The sequence below is a fragment of the Zerene cesonia genome, unplaced genomic scaffold (genome assembly GCF_012273895.1).
Source record: "Zerene cesonia ecotype Mississippi unplaced genomic scaffold, Zerene_cesonia_1.1 Zces_u006, whole genome shotgun sequence".
Classification (NCBI taxonomy): Eukaryota; Metazoa; Arthropoda; class Insecta; order Lepidoptera; family Pieridae; genus Zerene; species Zerene cesonia.
The window spans coordinates 1,481,923-1,498,795 of record NW_024045136.1 but is presented as its reverse complement, the minus strand read 5'-3'; the positions used below and the strand labels follow the sequence as shown (position 1 = coordinate 1,498,795).

Here is a 16,873-nt window from a genome sequence, read left to right as displayed (position 1 = left end):
GCCGGCTCACTTGGACACGCTTTTTACCCACTTCAAACTTTTTATGTCTTTTTATTTTTTTATGTCATAGCGGGCAACTGAGCTGGTGTGAATGCGCTATCGGCTATGAAGGGGTAAGGAATAGGGAAAGGATTGATGACTGGAAAGAAGGAATGGACTGGGTAGGGTCAGGAAAAGGAAACGGGCCTGACAGCAGATAGTTTAAACTTTGACAGTGACAGGTGACAGTACTAATATTTAGACGGACATAGGCATAGGTAAACATAAATTCGAAATTGAACACGCACAACAACTGACAACAACAACCAGCGAGCTTGCTTTATACTATGCAGTGATGTACGAGTAGATAACAATGATTACGTTTTACAATTTTGTCATCCTGCTCCTATAAAGTGATCCGATTGATAGGAGCGTGTGAGAGAGATTGCATCCGCAGTCTATATCCATCCTTCTCACACACACCCGCTGACCGTATGTCCGTTTCAGGTGAAGTGTCCCGCCTTATAGGGACGCGTGAGTGAGACATGGCATCCGTAGCCTATATCCATCCCTCTCACACACACCCGCTGACCGTATGTCCGTTTCAGGTGATGGACGCGGTGCGACTGAAGGAGTTGGAGATGAAACAAGCGGCGGAAATATTGGGCGTCAGCTACGGGACATTGTACGGGAGGTATCGGGACGTGTACGGGTGCATCAACAGGCCGTATAGGTGAGCTATGTTCGGATTTAAGTCTAGATACCTTTTTCGAAGTGAAACTTCTTTAGAATCGTTGTGATTTCAAACCTGATGCAACGGAAAAACGACAGGTAAGAGATACAAATACAAAAATATGTAGAATGAAGCCGGCGAAGAATGAGACAGAAATATACATACTATTTTATATATTTATAAGATATATTCATCTCTTTCTTTTGTCGATTTACTGAAGTTTCACTTCTATCGTGTGTGAATCGCACACACACCTTTTTTATTTCTTTACGAGGATGAAATCTTCCAAAGATTACCTAGCTTTGGGGGAAAAGTAGAGCAGGTGAGATTTCTACCCACTAAAACCTCCTCGGCGGCCAAACTCAAAGCATAATAGCAGGGATCCTGGGATCTCCTATGGAACGCACCAGGATCTAGTCTAGATACCTACCTAGCCGCATATAGTACAAGTGGCGGTCCTATAGTGTTGTATCGAGTTATACATTTCAATTATTTTTTTTTTCTACTTTCTTATTTTTTCCTGTTCGCCTGTTAGAGATGGGTTTTAGGCTTATGGCCGCCATTTGTGCACTAGTTTTAAGTTGTTTTTTTTTTGTATATTTCTTATTATGTACAACAGAGAATAAAGAAGTTAATAAATAAATTTAACATAAAAAAAAAACACTCAAATTGGGAAGCTTCTTCGTTAAATTTCTTATTTGTAAAGTCGGTTGGGAGGCAAACTTGTAAGAAAAACTTTCAGAAGGATGTCTAAACTGATGCTTGTAAAAACGCTTATTGCAAACTGCAAAAAGCGTTCGAAAAGTTTTACTTAAAACCGTAAAGCCATTTATTGTCCATGCACATGTATTTTTGTGCGCTTCCAAATAAAAAAGGTATATTGTAAAAACCTTTTACAGAACTTTGTTACTTATTTCCGTATCATACCACAATTAAACTAACGGTCCGCTATCCGCCATCTCGGCTTCGCCCGTGACACGCACGAGTATATAGCCTATAGCCTTCCTACATAAATGTGCTATCTAACACAGATAGAATTTTTCAAATCGGACCACTAACTTCTGAGATTAGCGCGTTCAACGAAACCAATCAAACAAACATACAAACTCTTCAGCTTTATAATAATAATAATTATAACCAAGCAATTAAATCGGAGTACGTTAACCTCCAGTAATTTCAGAACGGCCCGCGACTTCTGGCAAGCGAAGGGGCCGTCGGAGGTGCTGGACCGGCTGCAGCGCGGCGAGCTGAGCCTCGAGGCGGCGGCGCTCGCGCTCGGCGTCAACCCGTCCAAGCTGGCCGCCTACGTCGCCGACGGGCCGCCCTCGCTGGACGCGGACAAGGGTGAGATGGAACTCTCCTTGTGGTCATGGTAGCCTGGTACCTGTACCCAGGAATGAACCCCCCGACGGGCCTTCCGTGAAGGACGCGGACAAGCGTTAGATGGAAATCTCCTCACGGTCATGGTAGCCTGGTACTTGTCCCCAAGGATGAACACCCCCCAATGGGCCGCCCGCGCTGGACGCGGATAAGGGTGAGATAGAACTCCTTAAGTTCATGGTAGCCTGGTACTTGAGGCCAAGTATATGTGTAATATCGGGCCGCACGCGTTAGACACGGACAAGGGTGAATGAGATAGAACTCCACATGGCCATAGTAGCCTGGTACTTGTCCCCAGGGATGAACCCTCCAGACGGGCCGCCCGCGATGGACGCAGGGAAGGGTGAGACAAAACTCCTTAAGGTCATGATGGTACCAGTGTACTTGAGGCACAGAATATGTGTAATTTTCGAATAATTATGAACCTCTCCAAGCTGGCTGACTACGTCACCGACGGGCCGCCCGCGCTGAATGCCAGCGAGGGTGATGGTACTCCACGTGGCCATGGTAGCCTGGTACTTGTGGCCAGGATTCTTTCTAATTTTCACTTAATTATGACTGAACGAACCCATCCAACCTTACTAAGATGATGATGATAAGGGAGGTTTCTTTCTTATGTTGTCTGTTTTGCTTATTAATTTATTTCTCAACATGTTTCAATAAGCTAGTTTAAATAAATATTATGAAAAGAATGACGAGAAGTCAAATAAAGCCTCACTGACTCCCTTGTGTCTATGGTGTCCTGGTACTTTCGATCCATCGATCAAAGAGCAAAAGAGGAGTTCAAAATAGTCTGTTTGTTCGCTTTGATTAATTCTCAACATCATAATTAATACCCACCATATAAATAAAGAAACTGACAAGTTTTATATTTAGTAAATAAATTCTAGACTCATAATACTTAAGTACTAGGACCTAAGTTAGCAATATATTTTTTTTTTTAATGTCATAGCGGACAACTGAGCTTGTGGTTCGCCTGATGGTAAGCGATCACCACCGCCCATGAACATTCGCAAAGGTAGTGCCTCTACGAATGTGTTGCCCGCTTTAATGGAGTAATGAAAAAGAAAGGATTAAAGACTGGAAAGAAGGAATGGACTGGGATGGGTGAGGAAAAGGAAACGGGCCTCCGGCTCCCCCACTCACCGTACGAAACACAGTGGCATGCCACTATTTCACGCCGGTTTGTGTGGGGGTGCTCGTCCCCGGTGCGAGCTGGCCCAATTCATGCCGAAGCGTGCTCGATTACCACAATGAAATAATAATTATATAAAAATATATGTCCCTAGAGAAGTAGGTTCTAATAAGATTCCTTCTTATGACTAATTAATTAATATAAGCAATTATAAATTTTGGCGTCGGATATCTATCTCTTTCTATGCTTAAGCAGGTAAGTTAGATACGATAGCAATAACTTTGAAAGGAACCAAATATGATTTTTAATTTACTTCCGTCAACTTAAATTCAAACATTCACGAGCGTAATATAATTCTTTCAATCTATTTAGGAATTAAAAACTTTTTAACGGATTTTAAGCGTGGTTACGGTCACGTATAAGGTCTCCCTGTGACCACGCTCCCTGTAAAGTGTTCGAAACGTCGGATTAATAATATTTATAATGAATAAATCGCGTTTAAAATCCGTCAAAAAGTTTTTAATATTTAAGAGTTTATAATTTGTTTATCTACATTCTACACTATCTAAACTAATATTAAAAAGATAAAGAATTTGCATTACGGTTTGTTTGTTTGTAATTGTAAATACTCGCGTAATATCAAACATAAGAAAATACTATCCTTAAATCCAACCAGGTAGGGTATTTCAATTCCATCGTATTGTCTCACAGATAAAAATTTGGCTTATTTCTTGCGGCATACTGAGGACGCAGGTGAGCAAACACCACAGACAATATTATGTACATCCAATCTATCAGTACATCTATCTATCCATCTATCTATCCATCTCCAAGACTATAATAAATATGGTCGGGGTCAATTCTGTACATTGAAGATATTTAGACGTTTTTTTTTGAGAAGCGTTCTATTGTCGATACTGAAGTATAAAATGCAATTAAAAAAATAGTTGTCTGTCTGTCTGTATCGATTGAGAATCACGCAAAAACTACTGAACGGATTCTGATGAAACTTGCTGTGGTTATAGCATCATCTCTGAGAAAGGATCTTATGTACTTTTCATCCCGGAAATCGATATGGCGTCTGAGGGTGGAGGGGTGAAAGTCAATATAAATTATTCATTGACAAACGCGAACGAAGTCGCGGGTACAGCTAGTACCTATGTCCCTATGTCCCTATGTATACTTAAATCTTTAAACCTACTCAACAGATTTTGATGGGTTTATTTTAATAGATAGAGTGATTCAAGAGGAAGGTTTATATGTATAATAACATCTATTATACCTAAGTTAAAGAAGCTAGTGTAGCCTATACCTATAATACTCTGGGATTACGTATATCTCCAACGAATAAAGATTTTTCGAAATCGGTCCTGCATTTCCGGTGATTAGCGCGTTCAAACAAACAGCTTTATATTAAATCCGTATAAGTATAGATTTAAGACGATTATAAAATCTATAAAATTTCCAGTTCTCGGCATGAGCGCACCGAACCTATCCACCTACGTGTCTCCGGACATTCAGACTAAAAACAAAGCGGACAGGGACGCGAACGATTTAGGTAAGTACACCCATATTTAAAACATTCTTCCAACATATGTTTCAAAACCGATAAAATAGCCTTTGCAGTTATTTTTTATTTTTATTTTTGACGTGACAACGTCTTAAATTAGGTTGCGGCTCGGAGGCACTCATGAAAAAGTGTAACGCCCGGTAACGTTACGATGAGTCACCGAACTATGATCGGTCCGCCGCGCGCGCAGCACTAGATAATTAGGCGCATTGAATCGGCGCGTGCTTGTGTCTCTGTCTTTCTCGAGCGTTCTTGGCGTTGGAAAAAAAGACGTTGTCACGTAAAATCTTCGCCCGTAAAACCGACTTTACAGGCAACCATTTTATTTTTATGTCATAACGGGTAACTGAGCTGGTTGGTGGGTTCGCCTGATGGTAAACGATCACCACTGCCCATGAATATCCGCAGAGGTAGTGCCTCTGCGGATGCGCTGCCCGTTTTTAAGGAGAAAGGCATAGGGAAAAGATTGACGACAGGAAAGAAAGAAAGAAAAGGACTGGGAAGGGTGAGGAAAAGGAAACGGGCCTCCGTTTGTCATTGATTCGCGAGCGATTTTTTTGTGTGATTTTCGAGTCTGGAGATAGTTAGGTTAGGTTAGGTTAGGTTGGCGATTTTTCTGTGTGATTTTCTAGTCTGGAGATAGTTAGGTAAGCGATTTTTCTGTGTGATTTTCGAGTCTGGAGATAGTTAGGAGGAGAACCACGGGCGGAAAGCTTGTATATCTATCTATACTGATATTGTGAATAGGAAAAATTTATATTTCTGTTTGTTTGTTACGACTTAAATAACTCGAAAGCTATGTGACTTATGAACGGAGACATTTTTCACAATGCCCATGATTATAATTCATATCAATTATGTATTATTGTTACTTCTTTGACTTGACCTTAACCAATTAGAAGCAGGCGTTACTTACGTTTATATAACGCAAGACGTACAAACACACATCTTTATCTGGAATAAATATGCGAATACATTTATAATTTTTAGACACGGATGCAATTTTTCCAATGGACGCGAAGGGTCGGCCGAGGTCCTATATGAAGAAAGAAATTACACAAACTAAGGTGAGTTTTCTGCTTTCTCTTTTACTCTCCTAGTCTCTTTCTCTCTCTATCTATCTCTACCTCGTTTAAAAAAATATATTTGTTATTAATGTGCGATAATTTTGGGGTGCATGTACCTAACATGTACATATTTATTATTTATTCGAAAGCTTGAAGATAAATTGTTCATACATTCATTTATTTTTCTCCAATTTATCCACAGACTAAAAAATTGATAAGCAATACGGATGAAGAACTATCGGTTATCGTATCATCGACACCGGACACTTCGATTTTTACATCACCGCAACCAACACAGAGTAAGTTATAGTAGTAGATGACATGACAGAATTTTTTTTTTAAATATTTTGTTAAAAGAAACGTTATTTATTTCGTGTGACATGATGTTCTAAGCTTTTCGTGTCTTTGTCTTTTTGATATTGATGAATAGGGATGAAATTAAAAAAAATAGGTTATTTTAGAAAGAAATAAAATTTAAGAATTTGGTGTATAAAATGGATTCACGTAGTTGTTACGTTTTTTTTTTTTATTTTAATTTATAGGCAGCTCGTGGCCGACTATACGCGTGGCGAGTATAGAATCGCTGCGAGGCTCGGACACAGCGCCCTCTCCCTCCCAATTGATGAAAACTCGACCGGACCTCACTATAATAGCCGCGAAACGCGATAAGGACGAAACGTGATAAACTGGCCCGTCTTGCCTCAACTGTGGTCCTTGTCAACTGTCATCTGTCACCTGTCAGTGTCGTCGGTTTGTTTTTCTTTTTATGTGTCTGCCACCCGCCAGCTGCCAGTGTCATGTATGAATGTCAATGTCAGTGTCGATTTTGTCGTTTGTTTTTTTTTTTGATCTTGCCAGTGACGAGATTTGATTGTTTTTTTTTTTCGTTTTCATTTATCGAACCAGTTTTGGCTGCGGACGGCTGGTTAGGTGAAATAGTTTAATACCCAATATAAAAGTTCCGAATTTAACTTCACCTTTATCTAATATTATGTATTCTAATTTTTCTATGTGCTTCACTGTTACAACTGAAATTAATTTCGTCATTCGTTTAAATCGTTGTAACGGAATGTTGGATCTATATTATTTATATTTCTGACAAATCTTTTTTATTTATTTTTTCATCTTATTTTTACAACCACGTTTTGCAATTTGTTAATTTATTAAATGAAAACATTTCTATGCATAAAGCTACCAAAAAAGAAATTCGTTTAAATAGAACAATTTGTGTATGAGAGAGTCGCTACGAAAATAAATCTAACTTGTGATTTTTTTTTAACAAATTTATTACTAGATTTTTAAAAATAAACTCGGTCAAGTGACAGTCAGACTCACGATGCTCGAGCATAAATATGCAAAAAAAAAAAATTATCACCCATATTCAACTACGGTGCCAAACAAAAATTGAGCATGCGCTTATAGAGTTTTCATTGAAATAGACCGTGGAATTTACCGGACGATCTATTTGAATTTTCCATCAATTGAAATTGTCTTTCATATTGTTATTTGATGACTTATTTCTTGCTCTCTCATACACAAACACATTTTATAGATCTTGAAGGGATAATAATGAAATTAAATCGATATCCCTTTTTGTAATGACTTATTGAGTGACAGTTATTACAGCATTGTTACACAAAAAGAAAATTAATGAAATGATAGCATATACGCAATTTCCAAATCTAATTAATGACATTAATTTTTGAAACAATGCATTCTTATATCTACCGCGTGATGCCAAAATTCGAAAATATCATTAAACAAATTTTTTTAAAGTTTGATGCTGTCAAAAATTTAATGATAGTTTGTTAAATTGTTATATATATATGATTATGTATATGATTCTCGGTTTTTTGTTAACTAATCCGGTTATGAAATATTTATTTAAAAAAATGCGTGCTAGAAGAGTTTTTAAAAAGTTGATTTTCTAAAAAAGCTGAAATCTATCGCCACATACATTGGCACGGAATACAACGTCGAATATCTTTTGAATCTTATATTATTATTATTATATTATATATACATTCGTTATTTTCTAAGTGTAATTGATAATTCATCGACTAACTTTAGCGTTAGGCATGTAAATAAATATTTTGACCAATAAATTTACTATTTGAATAAAAATATATTATGTTATATCTAACTAATTCGATGTAGGTATATGAACAAATATCCATAAATGACTAACGTATGAAATGATAACGTGACCCTTTTGTGTACTCTAATAATTAATTCGTTTTGCTTACGGGGGGTCGGTTTTGATGACTTCGACGTTGGAATATTATCGAAGAGTTTGCCGAAATTAACTGTACGTGAGTAAAAAGAATATAATGAAAATAAAGTGGACGTAATGAAATCATGTCTCGCGACTGATGTTAGATGTGTGTAATATAGGGTTAGATTTTGCAAATATATTGAAATTATGAATAAAGATATATTTTAGTATAGAAATTAAATGAAAATTAATAGCTTATTTATATATATAAAAAAATATATTATCTGATAGCTAATAAGTTGTGTAAGTTTATTATAACTTTGTACATTAAAACTCTGTCGAAATGAATGAAAACCGTCACGTAGTTAAGGTTATACGTAGATCGAATGATTTTAATTGTAAGAGACACTTCACACTGTTCCTTGAGAGTTATTGTTTCGTATCAGTTGCGTATGAATATATTAATGCTATATTATATAATCGTTGTTTTAAATGTTATGTAAATGACAAGCTTACAGCAATCTATTTTTGTTTATTTTTTTTTGTTCTATATCTATTGTTTCAAATTTGTATTTATTGAAGTTATTTCTTTACGGATTTATCTGAAATTTTGTTAATTATGTGAATGCTACTGATATGTTTATTGTCTATTATAAATCATATATTTTAATATGAAACTTTATTTTCTAATTTGGATTCGAATAACTAACGAAAATTGTGTATTTTCATTACACATTTTATAAAGTGACCCCACTCGTTGTAAGAATAAGTATCAATGGTTTTTTTTTTTATACTTGAGCCATTTGTTTTGAAAACAAAACACAATCAATATGACATACACATGAAATATATTTGAGACCAAAATGAATTCTACTGCTCTGTGTTCTACAATACGTTTTTAGAATATTGCTTATACTCATACAGTTTATTTGTATTGCAGAACAGCTATTCGAAAAAAAAAATCATTAATGAATATTGGCTTCATAATTCAACAAAAAAATTGAAATTTCATTATCAAAAACTATTATATCCTAACTTATTTCCACCAGTAACACCACATAAAAAGGGATGTGTTTAAATCAATTATTTTCTTGCAATAAATACAAACTTTTACTTTTTAAAGTAGTAACACTAATACAAAATTTTATTAATGATATTTTATCATCCCTTCGCCCAAGTTCGAGTCTTTTGACGTTAATATAATGTTATATGTAAGATGTGTTGATTGATGTATGTTAAACCTTTTTTTATTTTTATTATCAATGCTGTTTATTAGAAGGCTGATTGAATAATTATTGATGAAAATTAATGTAAAAAAACTTTCGAAACTATCGAAAATACTTAATGATTTTTATCATTAGTGACTTTCTCATTAATGTAATATCATTATTCTCGTGTAAAATATATTTTTGATTGTTTTCACATAAATGTAACACGGATACTAATATTTTTGTTCGTACTGAACGTTTGTCAACATAATAAATAAAAAGAAATTAATTTCATGCATTGTCTTAATAATAACACACACGTATTATTATTAAGGAAGCAACTTTCATAAAAATCCTCTTTGTATACTGCTAAGGAAATATTATTAACGTGAAGGTATAAATTTACAATGGTACGTCCACACCGGTCTTAGTTCAAAACATCACTCGAAGTCGCATTCAACCAAAGAAGCAACGAAGGATTGGGGAATCGTGATCGTATACGCGACTTTTAGCTTTTCTATTTCTTTGATTTTACGCACTTTCGTTACGTTTAATTAAAGCGGGTTCAAATTGCGTTCTTATTTCGCTATTTTATACGCGCGGCAGGAATAAATCGGGATTTAAAACTGTTTAATTTCTAAATAACGTATTTAGAAGAAAACTAAGCTCCGTGTGGACGCACCGTTGGTTTATAAATAAGAGTACTCAAGACAGATTATTTTATAGAAAACAATAGAAGTATTATTACTATTATGTTTAAGTTTTTAAGCACAGGCTATATAACATACTCATATTATAAATATTGTACTTTGTTAAGTGTAATTTTTAAGTTAGTTAAAGTTTTTTGAGGCCATTCTACCCTCTCTATTCGAAAATTTATAAAGAAATTCTATGGAGGTGACATAAATGCAATTTCGATGTCACCGTTTTCTAAACCATGTCAAGAAGTTAAAAAACCATTGACTAAATGTGTTTAAAAAAAAAAGAAAACAAGTTTTTATCTGTTGCATTCATTTTTGATATGTCTCCCAGAAAATTTGACAGGTAAACAATCATAAATCCCACCCCTGTTACACTTTATTTATAATCTGTCCAATCGATTGGATGTCTCGTACCAAATTATGATTTTAATTTATTTAGGTTTAATTTTTATTGTTATAACTCATAGGTTAATATAATTGTTGGAGATAGGTTTGATTTTTACTCTGTGAATACGTTTTTGGACGTTTATATTTGAATAAATAATAATATTATTTATGTAAAATATACAAAAATGCGTATTCACAAAGTGTCAAACCGAATAATCGCAATTTATTGTTATATTTTGTAACTCATTAATTTTATTATCATTGTATTATTTATAAAGCGACAGCGCGGGAAAATTGACAGTTGTTTTTTTCAACAGATTAAAAATTACTCCCAAGTAACGAGTTTGTATGCATTCGTCCCGCCCCATGTCGCTTTTTTACAAATATCTACATACCTACCTGTTAGGCTTATTAAAGATTAAAAAAATATCATATTTAATAAACGTTTTATTTTATTTCCCTCCATTGATCCCCGTGACAAGGCAAAGGACCAGATAAAATGTGAAAACTGAAATTGAGTGTGGGACATACAAGAAACGGACATACACAACAAAAAATCTTTTTAAATATAATGAAGCAAATAATTTAATTAAAATGTTTATTAAAAATATTATACACATTATATTTACACTTTGTCTTAAATCACATTGGAAGTTATGGGATTCATTTTATTGCTAGATACATCCTGACATACCCGCAAAGTCTTCAAATTGGCAAATTATACTCCACGTGGTGCGTTTTAATGTGTCCTTTCAAGCTACACTTTTGCACAAACGCCTGGCCGCACACCGCGCACGCGAAACGCCGGTCGTTGTTGTGTATCCGCATGTGCTCGCGCAGTGTCTTCTTCCTCGCGTACGACTTGTGGCACACCGAGCACTCGAATATCCTTTCGCCGTTGTGCTTCACCATGTGCACCCTCAGCTCGTTTTTCGTGAAACATTTGTAAGCGCACATCTGGCACTGGTAGTCGCGCTCCTCCAGGTGATCGCGTTTCAAGTGTCTGGACAGGGTGTAACGTCTGTCGAAGGACTTTTCGCACACGTTGCACCTGTACTGCAGAGGCGGACCGCCGTGCACCTCCACCAAGTGCTTCTGCCGGCGGAAGTACTCCGAGAAGCGTTCGCTGCAGTGCGGACACTTGAACCGCTTCACCATCCTGTGCACCGTGTCCACGTGGTTCTTGTGCTTCTGCTGCGTCGTGAACACCTTCTTGCACACGTCGCACGGGTAGCTCCCGCCCACGTGCATGCTCTTCGTGTGCACCTTCAGCCTGTACTTCGTCACGAAGCCCGTGCCGCACTCTTTGCACACGTAGTTCCTGTAGTGCACGTTCATGTGCCGCTCTATGGAGCCGAACGTTTCGAAACTGAAGCCGCACAGCTGGCACTCGTACTTGTTGTCGCTCTCCTGGTGCAGCTTGAACGGTATCACGCGATCCGTGAAGTCCGTGTGCATTTTCTTCTTGTGGACGCGGACGAGGTGGGTCTTCAACTCGTTCAGGTTGGGCATCTTCTGGTCGCATATGGTGCACTGCAGGTCGGTTATGTCCACGTACACGACCAGGCACTCCGCCCCGTAGGCGCTCAGGGCCTTCTTGATGTCGCATTTGGTGTGCGTCTTGCGCTGGTGCTCCCTCAGGGTCGACAGGTCTTCGTATATGCTCCTGCAGTAGAAGCACGGGAACCCGGATCGGTTCCGGCTCTTGAACGGCGTGACGTTGGAGTTTTCCAGAATCGTCGATGTGTTGAGGATGTGCGCCATCTTCTCGGTTATGTAGATCTTCTTGCTGATGAAACGGTTCCTCTCGGATTCGTCGATAAGGTTCGATATCATTTTTGTTGTGATTATTTTTCCTGTTGAAATTCATTCGTTGCTGTTAGTGTTATTATAATTTTGCAATCTTAATATATATTAATCTCGTGTCACAATGTTTGTCTTCAATGGACTCCTAAACCACTTAACCGATTATAATAAAATTCGCACACTATGTGCTTTAGAGATAGGATAGTTTAAATAATTTTAATTACGATAAATGACAACCCGGGCGGAGCCGGGGCGTGCAGCTAGTATTCTATAATTTGTTATTAATGAACATTAGATAAATATTTTTGTTACAGTGTAAAATGTTGTCCAAGTGAATGTTCGAGTATCATATTATTATTGGTAAACACTAAAAACCAGCCAGCCTCTTTTATCTGCAAGTAACGAGACGCACAATATCCTATCCTACTATCCTACTAATATTATAAATGCGTAAGTTTGTAAGGATGTGTGTGTGTTTGTTGCCCTTCCACGCAAAAACTACTGAACCGATTGCAATGAAATTTGGTACGTAGACAGCTGCACAACTGGAATAACATATAGGCAACTTTTTTCCCGATATTCTTACGGGATCTTCGGGAATCGCGGGGCGCAGCTAGTACTGTATATTTTTAAATTTCAGCTGGTATTTAGTTGCAAATTTATTACAAGGTTTTTAAAAAAACATTGATTAAGCTTCCTGTGTATGTGCTCTCTCTCGCTCTTCACTTTCTTTTTTCTTTCTTTCTATGATATACTAGCTGCGCCCCGCGGTTTCACCCGCATAAGTCCGTATCCCGTAGGAATATCGGGATAAAAAGTTTACTATATGTTATTTCAGTTGTCCAGCTGTCTACATACCAAATATCATTACAATCGGTTCAGTAGTTTTTGCGTGAAAGAGCAACAAACACACACACATTCCTACAAACTTTCGCATTTATAATATTAGTAGGATATAGTAGGATGTAACAAATACATTTACCTTTAAGCAGATCCAAATGCCTCACGAAATCCGCACAAGCACTACTATACAGGGTGTCCCGATTCGGCAACCGGAATGGCTCAGGGAACCGAGCCAACAACTCCGCCTCACCCTGTATAAGCCCATCGTCGGCTAACTCATCTTGGTAGTCCTCTGAAAATATTTCAATGTCTATATTATCTTCACTACATAGCATAAAACAAAGTCGCTTTCTCTTTCCCTATGTCCCTTTGTATGCTTAAATCTTTAAAACCACGTAACGGATTTTGATGGGGGTTTTTTTAATAGGTAGAGTGATTGAAGAGGAAGGTTTCATGTATGATAACATCTATTAAACTACTCTGAATAAACGCGTGCGAAGCCGCGGGCAAAAGCTAGTCCTACTATCCTACTATCCCACTATGACGGATACTAATAAAGCGGCCATCACCTTTGTGGGGCGATATACCGAGATGTAGGGCGACGTTGCTAGTGTTGGAGGGTGTTGTTTGTTGAAATAAAAGAATAAAGGTACACGCTACACTAATTAATTTATTGTTAAATTGTTATTGTTACTGTTAAAGTTAATGTTAATGTAGTGTTTGTATCTACTAAAGAGATATATGCAATGTTTCGTATACACCAGTAGATGGCGTAGCTGTCGATCAGTCAGTCGCGTAACGTACGCGGTCGGTGTCGACGTGCGCCTGCGTCTGTAGTGTCCCTGTGTTACATTCCCGAAGGACCAACGGCGAACCTTACAGTTAATGTTAAATAACAATTATGTTAAATATGTGTTATTGTAAATGTTACGCGTCGTGACTGTTATGCTAAGGTTAGTGGACTGCCTGTTATTTCGGTCGAACGCCGCCCGCGACACCTAGTATTGCTGACTTAGGTGTTCTGTGGTCATTGTATTGAAACAACCTTCCATATAAATACCCCATATAAAAATATTCCATATAAAACCATATAAATTACATGTCACATTGTTACCAGAGTTTATTATAGATCGGACACCATACGCACCACTATCGTTGACATAGTCATTCATTTCGAAATCTGGATCCGAATTGTCGACATCAACATTCTCCAAATCGCTGTCCGGTTCAGCCTTTATGTTCAAGGTACCCTCCATTTTGACATCTAGCTCAATGTCTGTATGTGTATTATTTGGTACTGAAAGAAAAATTTAAATTTTTATCTCATAGGAGCTGGTGGATTGATGGTGAGCTATTTAAAAGCAACTTCTAGGGATTTCTTCTATGGATTGCAGACAAAATCGTATGGGATAATGAAAGGATTGACAATGAAACATATGGACATGGGAAAGGTAAGGGAAAGGATACAGCATCACCGAGGCAATGGAGGACGCAATGGAGGAATAAGAAGGAGAAGGGATATTCGATTCTAAATATTGTTTTACTGTTAGAAAGCTACTTGTTAACAGAATAACATCTATATTAGTACTATTAAAGCCTGCACCTCTATCTGTATTGCTTTTACTGCTAAATCATAGAACAAATATGGATGATTTTTTTAGAGAAAATAGTTAGACCCACGATGAGACAGAAGCTCAAAATTTAAAAATAATTTTCTCTCACTGTTTTCATATATGTCATAAATAAACATAGGTAAATAAAATAGTATTTTAAATTTTTTTGAAACATCTACAGCCGCACGTAAAACCATATTTCTGGCGTGGCGACGCGTCGCCACCCGATGGTATGTCGATGTTTCACATCTGCCAGGCGTCCCGTGACGGCTCACATTTGTTTTTTAACTGGCACTAGATTTACAAATTAAATACTGCTAATACAACGATGATAATAAATACATACCATTTATAAATATAGTGTCTTTATTTGTCAGAGCCAAGAGCCTCTGTTCGTTATTCACAACCATTGTTTTGAATTTGTTTGCCTCTCTCAGTTGTTCAATGCAGGAAGTGCATATTAGAGAACTTATTTCATTGCTTGTGGATAGCTGAAATAATAAGAATTAATATTGCTCATTTTAATTAAAATTATAATAAATGTTTTGTATATATATTAATTGTAATTCTCTATCGGATAAATTAATAATACAATAAACAAAAGTACAGCATTTATGATGTTAGGACAATTTAGTTAACTCACATACATAATGAATGTGCAATCATGAAGAATGTTTATAAAATAACTATTTAATAAATAAATAAATAAATAAAATAACTTATTCAAACAAATCCAGTCTTTAAGTCATCATAGTATGAAAATGTTATTTTATTTATTTATTTATTTATTATATATAGCATACTTTCATATATGACTACACGAGCTGCGCCCCGCGGTTTCACCCGCGTAAGTCCGTACCCCGTAGGAATATCGGGATAAACGGTTGCCTATAAGTAATTCCAGTTGTCCAGCTGTCTACGTACCAAATTTCATTGCAATCGGTTCAGTAGATTTTGAGTGAAAGAGCAAAAAACACACACACATCCTTACAAACTTTCCCATTTATAATATTAGTAGGATAAAACACAGGTACTTACAAATATATTAAAACAATCCAAAAAAATATCCATATAGACTTCTCGTACACTATTATGATAGTATTCTTTCATTATGTTTTTGTGATTCCCGCTCTTTAGACAGCATCGGCATTGTCCATACAGTGTTATATTAGCCATTTTTTCTTATTATTTATTAATTTTTTTGTTATATGATAATTTTGGTAAAATTGTTTGTAAATACAAATTAAAAACAATCAATATTTGAGAGCAGCATTATAGTTAGTGAAGGAAGAAACTGTCAATGTACAAGTGTCACATTGATAATGACGTTGGTATCACAGATTAAGAACTATCTTGTATGCAAAGTTCTTTTTTAAAATGGGTAGTCGAAGACCGGGAAAGCCATAGACAAATCTTCTAGCGACTCCTTTAATGTCAAGTCATAAAAGCAATAAAATCGATCACCGAGTATTGTTCGAAAATCGAAACCGCTGTTTAACCTATATTTTAGAAATACCGGTATAATGCCTCTCTTGTAATAAGTATATCATGAATCCTGCTAATACTATAAAAGTATGGGCAGATCTCTTCATAGTATCTTTATACTGGTACCACACCACCTAGTCTGCTCCTTACATTGGAATTTATTAGTTTTATTTAAAAAAAAACTTCTATTCAAATTCTGGTTCCATTTGCCCCCAGGGCCTTCAATCTCACTTGCATTTTTATTATTAATCTATGATATATAATATTTATTATCCCAGGTCCTATTGAATTGAGACTATTCTTACATACACGCACCCTAATTCTAATATACACACATAAAGTGACACACGCACACTCACACATTTACACACACATTCGTACACTTCACAATTTACTATTAATGTCTAGTTATAATCGGTTTATTCAAATTTTCACATAGCCAGTTATAATACTTAAGTTAAGGAAGAGCGGGTCCTCCTGACACAGGTTTTTTCTTAAACTTACTAGGAGGTCCCTACTACTCCATATTTTGTAAAGTTGGAAATGAAATAAACTATTTTTATTTTATTTATTTATTTATTTATTCAAAAATTGTTATATGGGTAAGAAATTAAAATACATTAAAACACATCATCAAATGATTATGTAACCAAACTTTAATAAAAATTATTAATATCATTACAAAAATCACATTAATTTTATTAAAGTTAAAAAAAAACAACAGATAATTAAAAGTAACTTAAAATATAGC

At 36.2% G+C, this 16,873-nt stretch overlaps 2 protein-coding genes across 2 annotated transcripts in view; one reads left to right on the top strand and one right to left on the bottom strand.

The window, feature by feature from the left end:
* The window catches only part of LOC119838896 (protein tramtrack, alpha isoform-like), a 58,969-nt gene extending 48,159 nt beyond the window's left edge, over nucleotides 1-10,810 (top strand). Inside the window, exons 13-19 of the mRNA XM_038365039.1 lie at nucleotides 538-712; nucleotides 1,893-2,056; nucleotides 3,939-3,980; nucleotides 4,696-4,785; nucleotides 5,788-5,864; nucleotides 6,067-6,163; nucleotides 6,407-10,810. Of these exons, the coding sequence (XP_038220967.1) occupies nucleotides 538-712; nucleotides 1,893-2,056; nucleotides 3,939-3,980; nucleotides 4,696-4,785; nucleotides 5,788-5,864; nucleotides 6,067-6,163; nucleotides 6,407-6,546 (785 nt within the window). The 3' untranslated portion in view covers nucleotides 6,547-10,810. The remainder of the gene's footprint in view (nucleotides 1-537; nucleotides 713-1,892; nucleotides 2,057-3,938; nucleotides 3,981-4,695; nucleotides 4,786-5,787; nucleotides 5,865-6,066; nucleotides 6,164-6,406) is intronic.
* On the bottom strand, nucleotides 6,743-15,937 carry LOC119838982 (zinc finger protein 431-like). The gene is made up of 5 exons (XM_038365143.1): nucleotides 15,676-15,937; nucleotides 14,984-15,128; nucleotides 14,172-14,321; nucleotides 13,164-13,316; nucleotides 6,743-12,231 (listed from the first exon to the last, which is right to left on the bottom strand). Exons 1-5 carry the CDS (start codon nucleotides 15,811-15,813, stop codon nucleotides 11,081-11,083), a joined length of 1,737 nt encoding a protein of 578 aa, XP_038221071.1. The 5' UTR covers nucleotides 15,814-15,937; the 3' UTR covers nucleotides 6,743-11,080.
* Nucleotides 15,938-16,873: the final 936 nt, after the last annotated feature.

Bases quoted from the DNA above. Each gene is read 5' to 3' on its own strand.
- LOC119838982 (XM_038365143.1), bottom strand. From the start codon at position 15,813: ATGGCTAATATAACACTGTATGGACAATGCCGATGCTGTCTAAAGAGC. The intron at 15,129-15,675 runs GTAAGTACCTGT...TTATTATTTCAG, and splicing joins TGGATTGTTTTAATATATTT to CTATCCACAAGCAATGAAAT. The intron at 12,232-13,163 runs GTAAATGTATTT...GAATTTCAACAG, and splicing joins GCATTTGGATCTGCTTAAAG to GAAAAATAATCACAACAAAA.